Source organism: Acinonyx jubatus, chromosome B1, assembly GCF_027475565.1.
Source record: "Acinonyx jubatus isolate Ajub_Pintada_27869175 chromosome B1, VMU_Ajub_asm_v1.0, whole genome shotgun sequence".
NCBI classification, from domain to species: domain Eukaryota; kingdom Metazoa; phylum Chordata; class Mammalia; order Carnivora; family Felidae; genus Acinonyx; species Acinonyx jubatus.
The window spans coordinates 149,171,608-149,189,992 of record NC_069382.1 but is presented as its reverse complement, the minus strand read 5'-3'; the positions used below and the strand labels follow the sequence as shown (position 1 = coordinate 149,189,992).

The 18,385-nt window shown below is 34.2% G+C and overlaps 1 protein-coding gene across 11 annotated transcripts in view; it reads right to left on the bottom strand.

Moving 5' to 3' along the window:
* Positions 1 to 18,385, bottom strand: part of EPHA5 (EPH receptor A5) — a 336,378-nt gene that overhangs the window by 81,054 nt on the left and 236,939 nt on the right. For 7 of the 11 annotated variants that reach the window (XM_053217288.1, XM_027057636.2, XM_027057647.2 and 4 more), the window contains 3 exons: positions 14,552 to 14,676; positions 6,831 to 6,990; positions 625 to 730 (listed from right to left, as the gene is read on the bottom strand). In XM_053217288.1, coding sequence (XP_053073263.1) covers positions 625 to 730; positions 6,831 to 6,990; positions 14,552 to 14,676 — 391 coding nt within the window. Of the gene's footprint in view, positions 1 to 624; positions 731 to 6,830; positions 6,991 to 14,551; positions 14,677 to 18,385 lie in introns of those variants that run through there. The other 4 variants (XM_027057664.2, XM_027057642.2, XM_027057655.2 and 1 more) reach the window with 2 other exon arrangements.

Here is an 18,385-nt window from a genome sequence, read left to right as displayed (position 1 = left end):
CTCTTGTTTTTGTTCACAATAAAGAATGTAGATGTGCAACACACATGTTAATGTATCTATTGATACAATATTCAGTGCAATTCACTGCGAATCCGTACACACTATGATTGATGTAGTCGGGCTGAAATCATCCAGAAGCTGAAAATAAAAGCAGTCATTAAAAAGGGTTGTTTATTTCTCTGTTTTCCAGAGTGTCTGCTTCATATCCATCACCCTGTTAGGAAAGAATCCTGGCTAAGTAGAATTATTAGTATTATTCTTATGTATCTACCAGGCACAGGCATAGGTCTTCCCTAACACTAAAAGTGAAATGACTATAAGTATTTTTGAGACAAAATCAGATTTAAAAAACTGTATCAGAAAAAATATGGTTAAAGATAGAATCAATAATACCAAGTTATTAATCACTCTTGTGAAGAGAGCATACCTGGAAGGGAGAAATTGTGTGCTTAAATGTTAGCCCTCGTATGGACAAGGCAAGGCTTAAAAATATCTCTTATATTGTGGTTATCTACTGACATATTTGTCTGATTTGTTTTGGGATGTGCTTAACAGCCAAATGGTCAGATCAAGGTAAAGAAGAGATCAGCTGCAAAAGTTCAAAATCACAGCTTCCTCTCTTACCTTCCACTGAGGAGGAAGCCGATAACCACTGCCAACAAAATGACTCCCACTGTCACAGACACAGCAATTATAGGAATCTGGCTTTGATCGCTGGAGGCTGCAACTGCTGATAGAAGACACAGAAAACGGAGCCCGCGGTTAAAGAGATCATATGCATTCAAATAAGAGCTGCTTAATAGTCGGTAATCGATGCATGGTTTAAACAATTCACCCACACTTGGCCGAGATTTCCCCCTAATATCTCTGCTCAATGGTGTGTAATTGAAAAGACATCTTTAGGAGAAAATATTTACTCTCCAAATGGAAATTTGAAAGAATCACTAAGTCACTGATTATTTCCTCGTCATCATAAAAAATGAATGTAATTGTTTGCATAGTATTTATCTAGGGATCTTAGGTTTGCAAGATAAAATGAAACTTAGTCCTTAATACCAAACCCCTTACTCTAAACAGGAGGTGCTAAGTATCCGAGATTTGACATTTTAGAGTTTGCATGTGGCTGTTTCTAGGAGAAAAATCTTGACACCTCAGACAGGGTTTTTTTCCCATAGACATACGTTGAAGTCCAAAATATTGCGGTTATGGCTTCAGTGAAGTTAATATCATATTCTGAATATAATTTTAAAAATCTTAATTTCTAGCAGAATATCATCCGTGAGTATACTTTATATATAGGACTCCTTTTTGAAAAATATCAAGACATACACTTAGAACTTTGAGAAGTCTACAGTAAGATTAAATTCATTTACATCATCTTTTTTTAAATACATGGATTTAGATGAAATATTATATATTTTAACTGTACAATTACCATAATAAAAGGAATACGGACCTGTTAAGGTAGTTGTACCTAAATAAGTATGGAGATATTTCTTTCATGCTGATATCTGCACTGTGTTAGAATAAGAATGCTACAGAGCAAAAATAATTTTACAAATATTCTCAAGAAACCCTCAATAAGATACCTACCATGCTATTGTTTAACAAAATCATCACTTTGATTAATTCAGAGTGGCATTAGTTACCCTTCTTAACAAATTTTAAGTTGTCAAGAGTAATAACAACTATAATTTCCCTGTTTTGCTTCCTAGAACCCTTTACCAGCTATTGGCCCCACCAATAGTTTTGGACATCCAAACACTTCCCTTTCTATTCTTGTCACCTCTCCCTTGATTCTTTCAAACCAAAATTGACTTACTCTCTGACCACTTCTTGCATTTGATCTACAATTTGATCTTTTAGACCAGTCTTCAGACCCAATATCACTAGTAGCTTGTTCATGTACAAGAAAGACTCTTATTGACAGTCTAAATCTATGTTCTTACCCTCCCTTTTCTTGGATAATAATAGTTGCAGTTCAATGGTTCTTTATCTTGATTTTCTCCTTTATTCTCTGATATTGAGATCTGTGGTAGGGAATTTAAAACTGCTGAGCAGTATTAACGCGTAGGGCAAAGCTACTCCACTATCACTAGTAACCTTCCCCAAGGTTTGCTTTATTAGTCTCTAAACTCAGATTACTTATAGCATTGCTTTTCTCGGTTCTTTAATTTTCTTTTTGGCAAGAGGCAATGTTTCTAGAAAAAATCATGCAGACATGGTCCACATACATTCAATGTTATTTTTATTAGGCTCTAACCTGCTGTTCCAATATTTTTTATTCTCTCTTCTTAATTTCCTAACAAAATCATCATAATGAGTCTTCCTCATTTTCTCAAAACACTAATCTATTACGATTTCTCATGTTTCAATAATGTTAAACTGTATAGATTAAAGAGCAATCAAGTCTGAACTCTATGGTTAAATACAACTGGATGGTTATGTAGTTTCCTTTGCTTCACCTAACTCCAATGTTAGAATCCTTCCTATCTCTTCCAAGACCTGGTCCTTCAAAGGTCTCCCTCCAGGAGATCTTTTATCCAGGAGTCAATTATAGGCTACTTGTCTGCTACCTCCAAGCCTGAATAGATAATTGTTCTTAGTGGAAACAAATCCTTATACCTAAACTTACTGATGTTGGTTCAACTTAAATTTGAAAACAGGTCCAACATTTACTAGGGATATAGGCCAAAGCAAAGTATTTAACTTTATCAAGGCTCATTTCATTAATCTCCAAACAGGAATAATTTTCCTGGATCATTATAATTCTGTTTAGAGATAATATTTAGCACAGTGCTTCGACTATTGACAGCCTTAAATAATTAGTAGATATTATTTTTACATATTGTTATCTTCTGCTTTATCGAATTATCCTTTCCTATTTAACACCTTGATTGTTATCTAGAGCAGTATTGTTATTTTTATTTATTTATTATTTATTATTATCTGATAACCAACATTATTAAATTCCCTCTGCAACTTATCTTCTTCTGCCTTTGAGTTCTATGCATGACATTCTTGCTAAACACAATGAGTACTCTTCCATTTACTTTACTACGCATCATAAGGTATTTGCCTTTGTTGAACATAAACTTCAACCTTGAGGCTCTGCTTCGTCTTGGTTTATAGAACATCAGATGAGGCGTTTTTCCCCTTTTCCGCCACACTGTAGCACTACTTTGTCAGTTCCGTTGGCTCCACATTCTCTCCCTACATCTTCTTCATGAACAATTCCTGATGAATGCTCCTGATCCTCCACACTTCTCTCCTTACTCTTTAATCTTTTTCTGTCTTTCTCCCTTCCTGCTTCCTTTTCTCTCTACCTCTTATGGGTACTTTTATGCTTATGACATCAGTTAACTCTAAGCTCATGAGTCCCAAATTTATATTTACAACTCTTACTTTACTTCACTTCAAAGCATGACCCTATTAAAAAAAACAAAAACAAAAACTACTTTCCTTTTATTTGCATTCATTTTCATATACAAATAGCACTTTTATACCACATCCACCCCAAGGACATTAACAAAAACACATCAATAAATAAACACCATAAATCAAACCACAAACCAGACTAATTTGATCTCTTTTCTTCTGGTTTCTTTTAACTATCACTGAATTTTTCTTAACTCCTACTTGGCCATTAATTACCAAACATTTTTGTGTTTCTTCTGTTTTTTCCCCACAAACTATATTTCTTTTGTCCAACACTCACTTATTTGATTCAAATCTACTGGACTATTGTTCACTGGTTTTATAAAGGTTCCCTTTGCCTTCTATGTGTTCACATAAACATCCAAAAATATCACTTTGATCATGTTTCTCTGATCAAAAATTTAATAAATGCCTACTACCTATAAAAAAATTCCCAAATTCTCCATCTAGACTTCAAAAGCCCTTTTAAACAAATTCTAACAAATCTTTCTGGTCTCAATGGGCCATTTTGGGAACTCTGAGATATCATTTTGGAGAAAGGGGGCATGATTAATCAGAGGTAGGGATAAAAACAGGGCAAATTCTGGCTAACCAAACTATTAATTTTGAGAAAAAAAAATACTGGTGCTTAGTACTGTCAAATGCTTCATTTTTAACAATTGACAAGATCTAATCCAACAATATATTAAAATATGCACCTAGGTATGGGATATTATCTTGCAATAAAATATTTTTAATGGCATACTAAAAATTTCAAATGATTAATACATTTTATGAAAATATTTTGTTAATAATGCCAAATCACAAACATTCACATTTACCTTTTTTCCTCTACCGTTCACTTAAATCAGATAGTTTTGTATATTAGATAATTAAATCAAGGGCCTATGAGGAAGAATTTCAATAATACATTTTCATTTTTTAAAAAATGTGCAGCTTTGGGGTGCCTGGGTGGCTCAGTCAGTTGAGCATCTGACTTCAGCCCAGGTCATGATCTCATGGTTCGCGGGTTCGAGCCCTGTGTCAGACTCTAGGAAATTATACTGAGTGAAAAAAGTCAATTCTAAACTAAAAGGTTGCATACTGTATGATTCCATTTATGGAACATTTCTGAAATGTCAAAATTTTAGAAATGAATGTTTAGAAATTAGTGGTTGTCAGTGATTAGTTATGGGATAGGAGCTGCTCCCAAAGGCAGTTGGTATAGTTATAATAGGGCAACCCGAAGGAACTTTATGGTGTTGGCACTGTGAAGTATCTTGACCATGATGGTAGATATAAAGACCTACACAACTGACCAAATTGTATCGAATTTAATGCACACACACACACACACACACACGCCTACATCATACACACATAAAAAAGGGTACAAGGAAAGTTGAGTAAGATTGGTGGATTGCATCAATGTCAATATCCTGATTGTGATCTTATGCTATAGTTATGCAAAATGTTACCATTGGGAGAAACTAAAAAAATTGTACAAGAGTTCACTCTGCATCATTCCCTACAACTTCATGTGAAACTACATTTATCTTAATAAAAATATAATTTAAAACACAGAATAACTTTATTTCAGCAATTTGGTTATACAGATTTGAATCAAGTAGGTAAGAAATGGATAAAAGGAAGAAATGAATTGGAGAAAAAATCATAAAAGAAGCATGAAAGTGTTGGTAAATCTTGGTGAGTGGGAGTTAAGAAAGGTTCAGTGATAGTCTCAAAGTTTCAAGAGAATTTATGTTAAAAGAAACCAGAAAAAAGAGCTAACTTGATTGGCTGGATAGTTTCATTCATGCTAGGTTTATTTGCTGGTGTGTTTTAACATTGTTGTTGGGAAAAGGAATGATATATGGGGCCAATTTTAAATATTTATTTGTATGCATAACAAAAATAAAATAGAATGGATACTATGCAGTTATAAGATAGAAACTAAAGCTTGAGAAAGAATAGTTTAAGATTTTCCACCCAAATCCTCATTTTAAATAGTCTTTCTAAAATAAAGATTTTTGCATTCCTGTGTTTATGTTTGCATTTGGTTTTAGGACTATATTAATGACATATGTGATAATATACATGAAAAAGAAAAGCCCATCATAAAAATTTTATGACCTATGTATAATATAAATTAAATATTATAAATTTTAAAGACTAATCAATGAATAACATCATGCATCATTATTATGAATTAAGTATCCAATTAGAAAAGTCTTTTTACAATAAAAAAGAATGGAATCATGCCATTTGCAGCAACATGGATGGAACTGGATGGTATTATGCTGAGTGAAATAAGTCAGTCAGAGGACAGATATGTTTTCATTCATATGTGGATCTTGAGAAACTTAACAGAAGACCATGGGGGAAGGGAAGGAGAAAAAATAGTTACAAACAGAGAGGGAGGGAGGCAAACCACAAGAGACTCTTAAATACAGAGAACAAACTGAGGGTGGATGCGGGGTGGGGGAGAGGGGAAAATGGGTGATGGGCATTGAGGAGGGCACTTGTTGGGATGAGCACTGGGTGTTGTATGTAAGCCAATTTGACAATAAATTATAGTCATAAAAAAAGGAAAAGTCTTTTTAAAGTGTATGTTCAAGATAATGATTTTCAGATAATTTTGTCTTAACATACCTGAATGATAAGATAGTATTCACTTAGTAATGGTGACTCACTAAAGCCAATATTCTTAACTGTGACCCACCAAATGAAAATACATACACCCACATATTTGACATTTCACACTACTCCTAGTGTTATTTTCTTCATAAAAAAACTTTTATTGTCTTCTTCTAATCCTACTTTTAATGCGTGCTCTAGGACAAGTAATCAATTGTTTGACATTAAAGAGAAAAACGTTTTATGCTATTTTATTTGAAAAAAAATGGTGCAAGAAGTGTTTTCCAGAAACATTTCTAGATCCTTCACTCAGAGATGCTGCCAGAGATGTTGATTTTTTAAAACAATCAGATTGGTTGCTGAGAGCACTATTTTCTTGCCAAACTTAATACTAACAAATGCTCCCTGTAGAATTTTCATAGAAAGACTAAGCCTGGTAGCATTGTTCAATAAAACAAGTAAAAATAAATGGCAATAATTCAATAAAGTATGGCAGCCGTGGAAGGAAAGTCTTTAAAAGCAAGGTTTAAACATTTCTTAAGGATCTCCTGATGTTTCATCTCCCAGTAGACTAAATGTGATGAGGAGCAGGGACCGATGTGTTAACCTACTAACCTACCATAATAGCATGACAGATGCTTCCTACCTGAAGGGGTCATGCCTGGGAGAGAGAGGACCAGGAGACTGACAGAATGCCCGGAGAGAATATTGATCTACTGACTCTTTTCTGGTAACCATTACAGAGACATGAGTTGACAGTAATTAAAATGACTTACACACTGGGATGGTTTCAAACTCAAATCTTCGACTGAAGACACCATAGCCTGCTGCTGTGCGTGCTCGAATTTGGAAGACGTATACTGAAGCTGGCTTCAAGCCCTCTGCAGTTACAGTTGTCTCTTTAGATTTGATAATTGTATAGCTGGTTTCTTGGTCCTTGGATTACACATGTACATACAATAAAAAAGTCAACATGTGAATTACTAATGACAACAAAACTTAGAATCATAAATCAGAAAATAAATCAGAAACTAATAGACTTGCTATTAGTACACATACAATCTTTTAGAAAAAAAAAAAAAACTATACATCCTAGGTGTGCTATCTATATGATATCTAAAAGTGTTTTCTAGAACTCAAAATTGGTGGGTAACATGTTCTCCACTCATCCACCATACTTGTCTTTGGCAGAAATAAATTTATAAACCTTTAAATATGATTTTCAGGAGATAAAATTTTTTTAACATGTATTTTTTTTTTTGAGAGAGACAGCGTGAAGGGGAGGGGGAAAGAGAATCCCAAGCAAGGTCCACGCTGTTATCACGAACCCCGATGTGGGGCTCAAACTCACAAATCATGAGATCATGACCTGAGCCAAAACTAAGAGTCAGTCACTTAACCCACTGAGCCACCCAGGCACCCCTGCAGGAGATAAATTATTTTACAGACTCTATTTTAGTACTGGTATTCATATGCTTATGTTTCTTATAAATATTTTATTGGAGCACATCTAACATGTTGCCTGTTCATGGAGTAAGGTGACAATGTTTCATATATCACCAGGTAAGTCTTATGCTTTATATCTTTGGTGAGTTTCATTTCTAATTATAATTAGGGCTCGGGAGAAGGAATGAGTACTTGACTGGAGAAATTTAATTTCAATTCATTAAGTCCAAATGGATTACTAAAGAAAAACTGCAAATAAACTTTTTTTTTAAATTTTTAAACACTTTCTATTTTTTCACGTTTATGTGTTTGAGCTGGATGAGTAGTGAATGGAGATGCAGTGAAAACAAAATCACTGTAAAGATAATTTTAGAAATGAAAACAAATAGGAAACTGTTCCTATTTTGACTGCTACCAAAGTCTAGACTAACTGTCTGTAATTTATCTCTGAGATTACCACACTGAATAGAAAATCTTAGACCTACAAAGATCTAACCACACAAAGTCCCTGTTTTGAACTTTCTTCTCCCTTGTATTTTTCTGTGTGAATTCTTGGCTAACGTTGTTTTTGGCTGATGGTGTTTCTACACTTAATACATTTCTGATGGATATTAAAGAATGAATTCATGAAAGATAATGGTCAGAGATTTTTTTCCCTCTGTTTGTGGGAACTGTCTCTATTTACAGTATCTTGATTGATGACTATAAACCATCATTTTCAAGATATTTCAGAGAATTTTATTTTATAATTAAAAACATGTACTGATTATTTTTTAAAATATAATGGGAATAAGATGTAAAGGATTTTTTTCTGAAATGAGAAAAGAATTGAAAACAAGAATATAACAATTCTTTCTCAAGAACTCTAATAGGGAATATGGTTATTAGTTAATCTTAATAACACTATTAAAATGCAAAATAAATGCAAACCATGCTTTCATGTTGCATGTAACTTCAACTTCCCTTGAAATTTACAATCGATAGCAGCATGCCATGTTGTGACTTTAGTGTGGATACTGAAATCACGTGCTAAAATAACACAAGTCCATGTTTACTTTTATCTTCAGTTTCCTTATCTGTAAGATTGGGGTAGAAACTGATGCCTGGATATTCTCATAGAGATACTGTAAGAATAAGTAAGTAATGCACATGAAAACATTTAATAAGCTATAAAGCTATGTTTTCATTGCCATTATTATTTGAAATTTTTTCTAATTGGACACATCAAAGTCCACTGGCAGTCATGTTCTACAGAACATGTACCACCAGTAAAATCTAAACTATACAACCTATTAGCATTTATTTGTTTTAAAGCAGGTTTACCATTCCTCATTTAATATAGTCAAACATATAGAATTATCTTAGGGTTAAATGTATCCCAATTTCCATCTAAATAGAAATGTTCTAATTTTTTTTTAATGTTTATTTTTGAGAGAGGGAGACAGAGTGCGAGTGGGGGAGGGGCAGGGAGAGAGGGAGACACAGAATCTGAAACAAGCTCCAGACACTGAGCTGTCAGCACAGAACCTGATGTAGGGCTTGAACCCACGAACCCTGTGATCATGACCTGAGCCCAAGTTGGATGCTTAACTGACTGAGCCACCCAGGGGCCTGGGATATTCTAATTTCTAATTCAAATAGGCTTTCTGATTCATTCTATGTGAACAATTATTTTTTTTTTAAATTTTTTCAATTCACAGATTAAATTTAATTGCTGAATCTTTATGGTATAGGAAATATTATTAGAGTCTTACAAAGAATTTAGGGTCATTAAAGCCTATAAAATTTTACCTAGTAATGTCACTCATTTTCTTTATTCCCATTCACTGACTTTCTCCTATATACTCTAGTATCCCTTCTCTACACTAGGAAAAAAACAGTAAAAAAGCACACAATTTCTTGATGTGTTCCTTTTAAATGAGGTAAACTATTACTAGAAACTATTGTACTTACTCATGCTCTCTGGCTGGTCAAGCTTGTGACTGAATATGCAAGAATTATATTCAATAAGATTAGTGAGAATTTCAGTGAGAAATGTTAACTTGCATTTTGTTTAAAGATACGCTGGTGTAAAAGTCTAGACAAAACCAAAGTTTCTGATATATTTGTTATAATTATGATTTTTACATAAAATATTGACATTTATTGGGGTGCATGGGTGGCTCAGTCAGTTAAGTTTCCAACTCTTGATTTTAGCTCAGGTCACGAGCTCATGGTTGGTGAGTTTGAGACCTGCACTGGGCTCTGTGCTGACGCTGAGACTCCTGTTTGGGATTCTCTCTCTCCCTCTCTCTGCCCCTCCCCTGCTTGTGTGTGTTTTCTCTCTCTCTTTCTCTCTCAAAATAAATAAATAAACTTTAAAAAAGTTAACATTTATTATAGAAATGGAGAAGGTTTTTTTTTTTTTATAAATGAACAAGGAATATCAGTGTTAGAATTCAAGTCATGCTGTTGTCTAATGAAGAGTGTAAATATGGATACACAACTCAACTTCAATTTTTTCTTCTTTAAAATGGGAAGAATTATTTATCAAGCACAGTGTGAGCACATAGAGATGGAGATAGAGATGATATACATAGCACCAAGCTCAATCTCCATAACATAACAGTTTCTTAGGTAAATTTGACTTGAGTCTGTAGCATGATGGCAAATTTAATAAAAAGAGAAAAAAAAATTAAAAGCTTCTTGTAAATTCCTAACTATTGAGGGATGCTTGGGTGGCTCACTCAGTCAAGCGTCTGACTTTGGGTCGGGACATGATCTTGCAGTTCGTGAGTTTGAGCCCCATGTCAGGCTATGTGCTGACAGCTCAGAGCCTGGAGTCTGCTTCAGATTCTGCCTCCCTCTCTCTGTGCCCTCCCCCACTCACACTCTGTCTTTGTTTCTCTCTCTCAAAAATAAACATAAAAAAATTAAACTCCTAACTACTGAATTCAGAATTGATATGTTTTGTAAAATTATTATAAGTTGATACTTTGGCCAAACAGGGGGGAAATTCCCATTACAAGGAAACTGGCATGCTGCTCCTTGAAATAATGCGTGATCTAATATCAATTGCACAAAATGACACAACATTCTGATTTATATATTAACATTATGTGTATCTCAGTGGTTCCTTATCTGAGTTCTAGTTGTACTTTGTCTCTCTGGGGTAGTCAAATGCTATATAATCAGAGGGACTCACCAAAGCATGTATCTAAGGGATTGAAAACCAAAAATGCACATTTTGAATTACCTAAGTAGCTTCCAAAATTTGCTTCTGTCCCACTCCTTTTAGTCATTGCTGTACTATAATTTCCTTCATATCACAAACTCTATATACACATCTTCAACACCCACGACCATCAGGCTGCCAAATCCTGGTCAGGGCAATGGCTTTTGCTGCCTTCATACTCCTGCTGAGCAAATGAGCTACATTCCCCAGCTGCTTAGCAAACACTGTTCACATGCAGGGAGGGGAGGGCCTGGGCAGAAGGAGCCAGCTGGCAAACACCCTGCCAAGGGGCAGCTTCCCTTTGCCTCTGCCTTTAATTAAGAGATGGCAATGGGCCCATCACCATGCAGGAGCAGAGAGGCCCAATGACCTCTATTAGAGCAGGGCAATCGCAGGCAGAAATGCCAGCTGGCAAATGCATGAGCCCTGGAAAGCTCTGCCACCTGTGTCTGGACAAGAGCCATCCAATAAAACGGTGGTGTCATTCTGAAGGTTCAAAATGAGCTCTGGAAAACTATAAGCACCCCCACCTCAATACATGCTATAAAAACTCATTATCCTTTTTTTTTCCTTCTGAAAGTGTTAAAAAAAAAAACCTTTCATGTGTTTTATTAGTATGCTCAATAATTTTGCTTGGCAAAAATTTCTGGGAATATTTTCACTGTAAAAATGAAAACACTGACCAAAAGAAATTAATAACTTCCCCCAAATAACATATTATATAAAGGTTTCACTGCTTTTAACGGATGTAAGTGGGTAACTTTCTATTCATTTACTGAAACTACATACAGAAATATTTTTCCCAAATTATTTTTTCTTACATTGAGTTATGCAGATAATAGGATGTATTAATACAGCATTAAATATAAAATATTAAGCACAGAGCTAAGTTTTCATGAAATAAGTATATTTAAAAAAATTGAACTTTCAAGAAAATAATGCCACATGTATAAAATTCATTAGAAGGAATATTAAGAGAAAGACTCCCCCACCACTTGGTTGAGAAACTTTTCTTTTTTAATGGAAGCAGTAGCTTAGGGAAAAAAAAAGATAAATCCTTGCATTTATTGAGTATTACATATATGAGACTTATGTATATGCTGAGGAGTAATAGTGAAAACAATGAACGATTACTCATAAGGGGGTAAAATAGGATATCATTAGAAACAATAAAGAAAATCAAACCTTGGTCCAACTAGTTGCTTCAGGGGAAGAAAAACTATAAAGAAAAATAACTCCCTGTCAAAGTTTAGTCCTCTTGCTGTCGAACTTTATTTCATCTAAGATGTATATTCAAATAAAGAGTTTTGGTGCACTGCTATTTTTCTCTGATTTTTTTTGATACTCCCTTTTATTTATCTAGTTTTTTTTTTAAAGAAGGCTCTATGCCCAATGTGGGGCTTGAACTCATGACCCCAAGATCAAGGATGGCATGCTCCACTGGCTGAGTCAGCCAGCACCCCTGGGGCATATTTATTTTTAAATGTCATTATGCATTTCAACTTTTTAAAAAAAAAGTTCATTTACAATAAATATTTAGAAACTTAAAATATTTACAAAATATTCAGTCTACATATTCAGCTTTGTGTTAGTATACCATATTAAAATTTACAAAAAAAAAGTAAATAAGGAATGTAAACCTTAATTTAACAAATTATTTTTGGATACAGCTTGCATTTAAATTGTAGACCTCTAGAATTTACAATGCAATTTGGAGTACTACTCCCAGAAAATCAAGAATCAGTGAGGATTATTAATGTAACCACATTTTCCTTGATTTACCTGCTTATTTTTTATAACAAATAGTATAAATGAGATCCCAACACAATATTTTTTAAAATTTTATTTTTAATAATCTCTCCACCTACTGTGGGACTTGAGCTCACAAACTCAAGATCAAAAGTCACATGTTCCATCAACTGAGCCAGCCAGGTGCCCCTATCCCAACATAATTTTGTCTCATGGGTATTTGAGGATATGTTTTTTATGAAATAGAAGTATCTTCATTTATGGTCTTTAATGATCGAATAGTCATTTGTAATGCTACCAGCAAGTCATTCCTAGAAGGATGACTACTTCAAAAGTAATAATTAACAGTTTATTCACCTATTTAGAAAATCAATATAAGAACATTTTATAGGCATTCAAAACCTAGAAAGAATGTGTAGACAGCCCCCTTGTCCCCCACTACTGTTTTTACCCTCTGTCATTATCTTTTGGTAATTGTTAAATCAGTGAGTGAAATAAGCAATTAAAAAAAATCTCTATGGGGCACCTGGGTGGCTCAGTGGGTTGGGCCTCTGACTTTGGTTCAGGTCATGATCTCATGGTTCGTGGGTTCCAGCCTGGCATTGGGCTCTGTGCTGACAGCTCAGAGCCTGGAGCCTGCTTCAGATTCTGTGTCCCCCTCTCTCTCTGCCCCTCCCCCACTCACGCTCTCTCTCTCCAAAATAAATAAACATTACAATTTTTTAAAAAAAATCTGTATAATGCTAGGCATTAATTTAACATATTTCAATGTATTTACCTATACTCTTCCTTCTACACATGTACACAAAATGTTGAATTTTTAAGTAACTTTCATTAATAGAATATAAGTACTTTTTCTGATATTTTTGCATTAATACTAGGAAACCACTTATTCCCTCTCTCTTTTCTGACGTCCTGGCCTGGACAATTTCTGTGGCATTGCAAAGTAAGTTTTTAACTTCTTCCTACCCTCTGCACTATCCCTCTAAGAGAAGGAGTAATGGCTCCATGAGGTTAAGGAAAGCAAATTGAGCAGGTGTGGCTGAGTCCTTTCTTTTTCTTTTGGGATCTGCTTCTCTGCATATGTTTCTAATCTTTTCTACTCCTACCTACATAGGATACATACTCTCAGTCAGAGTTTCCTACCCATCAGTGATAGTCTGGATTGAGCACACTTCTATATCTCCTCTACTAGAAGCCATGTTGTTTTAAGGAATGTTTGCTATTCAGATCCAGACTCATTAAAAAATCAAAGTAAAATGGGGGGTGGGAAGTGTAGGAAGACCCCTGGTGACTACATATCCAAGCTATATACTAGAGTTCTGCTTTAGAAATTTAAGTTCACCTTTATATTCCATCTGTACTATTTCTTTATCAATAGCTCACTTGGTTGTGAATTCAGGAAAGAGGAAGAGGGATAACTATTGCTTTAGATCTCACAACTATTATTTCAAAACATGCAAGAGTGGGCCTAAGGAAAAAAGAAATTGAGAAAATGTAGAGAATGTGAGGCATACAATTCTGATTTTGTGCCCTCAAATTTTAAAATAAAGTTTACAATACAGTATTAGATTTTTAATATGGATTTTAAAATTATATTTTATATTCATATCTTATCTACCCATATCTCCTTAAGAGCATAGGTATTATGCAGCGTTAATGGCCATTACCATATGTGTTTTTCCCTGTCGTACATGGCAGTCACCGGTGAAGGTCAAGAACTTAAGTGCAACACCTCAAAATGTCCCATGACTTCATTTTTTAATACTGTGAAACCTAGTTAAGCTTATTAGACTCTATGGCAGTAGTGTGCAGCATAAACTATTCGGCATTAATGGAATACAAATAGAATGCTCCCTATACACGTCTAGCCTCCATAATCATGTCATTGATCTACACACAAAATTGCAACATACATTTCTAAAAATTGGATAATTGCAGTTGCTAAAGTGAAACAAAGAAGAAGAAGGAGAAGGAGAAGGAGAAGGAAGGGGAAGAAGGGGGGGAGAGGGAGGGTGAAGAGAATGAAGAGGAGAAGGAGGAAAGGAGGAGAAGAAGAAAGGACATTCTTTATTCTATTAGTCTCACCTTCTCAAAATATTTAATTTCATACTCCAGGATGATTCCATTGGGACGATCTGGCTCTTGCCAAGACAAAGAGATACTGTTTTTTGCAATCTTCCCCTTTTTCACATTGGTGACTGGAGAGGGGGCTGCAAAATAGTATAAATAAAGAATTGCATGATTAACAGAGTCCTGAAATTACAAGGTGGTATAATTTATAATGGCATTCTTAGTATATAATATAATTATACATTAACAATTTAGCAAAAAACTGAATAAACAATTAAATTTTCTTTCAACCTGAAAACAATTTTACTTTCTCTACGTAATAAAAATGTTTATAGACTGTAAAGTGTGTTACAAATATAAACCAAGTATCTTGAGAATTTTTTTAAAACTATAGTCACATAGAATCCTACATCTACATTTTTTTCTTTGAAGTTTAGAAACATAAATGAACTATCTTACTCTCCTTATGGAATAAAGATGTTTTTGATGACCTTATATATCTTCCATGTTTCTAAAATGTATTGACTCTGTATAATATATCCCATTAAGCTAGTACACATGATTATCTATATTACCATATTTTCACAACATTAAGATTCTTTTATAATTTTATAATGATATGGGTCCTATAATCCTTGATAAAATCATATCTTAAATATAGTGAGGGTTGCCTTCAAACATGTTATTAAACTTGTAATATTTATCGAAAACAATAGCAGAAAAAAATCTGATCTGAAAGATTTTCCTCTAAAGTAAGGAGCAAGAAAATGATGACTATTCCTACAACTTTTACTAAATATAATATTAGAAGTTATAACCCCAGCAATTAGGCAAGAAAAGGAAATAAAAGACATCCAAATTGGAAAATAAGTAAAAGTGTCACTATTTGCAGATGACATGATACTTACTATATATAGAAAAAGCTAAAGACTCTACCAAAAATGCTATCAAAACTAAAATTAATTTAGTCAAGTTCCAGGATATAAAATGAATACACAGAAATCTATTGTGTTTCTATACACTAATAATGAACTACCAGAAAGAGAAATTAAGAGATCATAGCTACAATGACATTAAAAAAGATAAAATACCAAAGAATAAAATTAAACAGAGAGGTGAAAGGTCTGTATAAGACACTGAAGAAAGAAACTGAGGACAACACAAATAAATGGAACGATATGCTGCACTCATGGACTGGAGGAATTAATTTTGTTAAAATGTCCACACTACCTATAGCAATCTACAGATTCAGTGCAATCCCTATCAAAACATGAATGACATTTTTCATGGAATTATAACAAATAATCCTAAAATGCATACAGAATCACAAAACACACCAAATAGCCAAAGCAATAACAAAACCGGGTGTATCATACTTCTTGATTTCAAACTACACTACAAAGATACAGTAATCAAAATGGTATGATACTGGAACAAAAACAGAAATATAAATCTATGGAACAGAACAGAAAGTCCGGATGTGAATATACACATATATGGCCAATTAATTTATGACACGTGAAGAAAGAACATACAATGGGAATGGATAGTCTTTTCAATAAACCAAGTGAAAGGATGAAACTGGACTATTATCTTGCACCATACACAAAAATTAACTAAAAATGCATTAAAGACATGAATATAAGATTTGAAACTATAAAACTCCTAGAAAAACATAGACATTATTCTTAGTGATTTTTTTAAGATATTTTTACCTCCTCAGGCAAAAGCATAAAAGCAAAATTTTTAAATTTTTTAAAATGTTTATTTATTTTTGAGAAAGAAAGAGAGAGAGAGAGAGAGAGAAAGCAAAGTAAGGTGAGGGGCAGGGAGAGAGGGAGACACAGAATCCGAAGCAGGCTCCAGGCTCTGAACTGTCAGCACAGAGCCCGACACAGGGCTCAAACTCATGAACTGTGAGATCATGACCTGAGCTGAAGTCAGATGCTAAACTGAGTGAGCCACCCAGGCACCCCGAAAAGCAAACTTTAAAAAAAATAATGGGATTTTGAGGCCCCTGGGTGTCTCAGTTAGTTAAGAGTCCGACTCTTGATCTCAGGTCAGGTCATGGTCTCATGGTAAATGGGTTCGAGCTCTGCATCCACCTGTGCACTGATAGTGGAGAGCATGATTGAGATTCTGTCTCCCTCTCTCTGCCCCTTCTCCCCACCCCTGTCTCTCAAAATAAATAAGTAAACTTAAAAATAATGGACCTACATCAAACTATAAAACCTTTGCACAGTGAAGGCAACTATCAACAAAATGAAAAGTCAACCTACTGAATAAGAGAAGTTACTTGCAAATGATATATCTGATGAGGGGTTATATGCAAAATATATAAAGAACTCATACAACTCAATAACAAAAACAACAACAACAACAACAGCAACAACAGCAAAACATAACCCGATTAAAACAAAAGTGGAGAGAAGACTTGAAGAAACTCATTTCCAAAGACACACAGCCAACAAGCACATTAGAAGATGTTCAACATCACTAATCATCATAAAAATGCACATCAAAAACACAATGAGATACCACTTCATACCTGTCAGAATAGCTATTATCAAAAGGACAAGAAATAACAAGTGTTGGCAAAGATATGAGAAAAGGGAACTCTCATGTAGTGTTGGTGGATAAACTGGTACAGCTGTTATGAAACCAATATGGTGGGGTACCTGGATGGCTCAGTCGGTTAAGCACCTGACTTCGGCTCAGGTCATGATCTCACCACTCATTAGTTCCAGCCCCGCGTTGGGCTCTGTGCTAAAAGCACAGAGCCTGGAGCCTCCTTCAAGTTCTGTGTCTCCCTCTCTCTCTGCCCCTCTCCCACTCATGCTCTGCCTCTTTGTCTCAAAAATAAACGTTAAAAAAATTAAAAAGAAATAAAAAGAAAACAACATGGGGATTCCTCAAAAAATTAAAGAACAGAACTACCATAATGTCTAGCAATTCCTCTTCTGGGTATTTACCCAAAAAAGGGTGAAAACACTTTTGAAAAGATCTTTATGTTCATTGCAGCATTATTGACAATAACTAAGATAAAGCAGCAGCCTAAGTGTCCATCATTAGATGAAAAGCTATAAAATATGTTATATGTTATACTATATATATGTTATATACTATAAAGATATATATGTATGTATATATATATTTATTTATGTGATACATATGGTATATGCCTGGTATATATGTATATGTGTATGTTTGTGCGTGTGCATGTGTGTATATGTGTATACACACATGGAATATTAGCCATAAGAAAATGAAAGCTTGTCATTTGTGACAATGTGGATAGACCTAAAGCGTAGTATACTAAATGAAATAAGTCTGACAGAGAAAGACAAATATGATTTCACTTATATGTGGAATTAAAAAAAATAAAACAGAAAACAGAAACAGGCTAAATGATACAGAGAATAAACTAGCAGTTGTCAAAGAGCTGAGAGACAGGGAAATAGGTGAAATAGGTGAAGGGGACTAAAAGGTATCAACTTACAGTTATAAAATAAATAAGTCAGGGGGATGCAATATAATCAATAATATTGTAATGAGTTTGTACAGTGACAGATGGTAACTTGACCTATTGTGGTGATCATTTCATAATGTATAAAAATATTGACTATCTTTTGCACTTGAAACTAATATAATATTGCTTGTCAGTTAAAGTTTCATAAAAAATTCCTTCATTTCCATCTCCCTCAAATATTTTATTAGAAGTCACAATTACTTACGATGTTCATTGCTATCTGTCAGTGCCTATTACATGGCTTTTCTAATGAATATAGAAAAATATATGCTATTTTAGATGTGTCTGGATTCCAATAATGTGGATACTTGATTTAACAT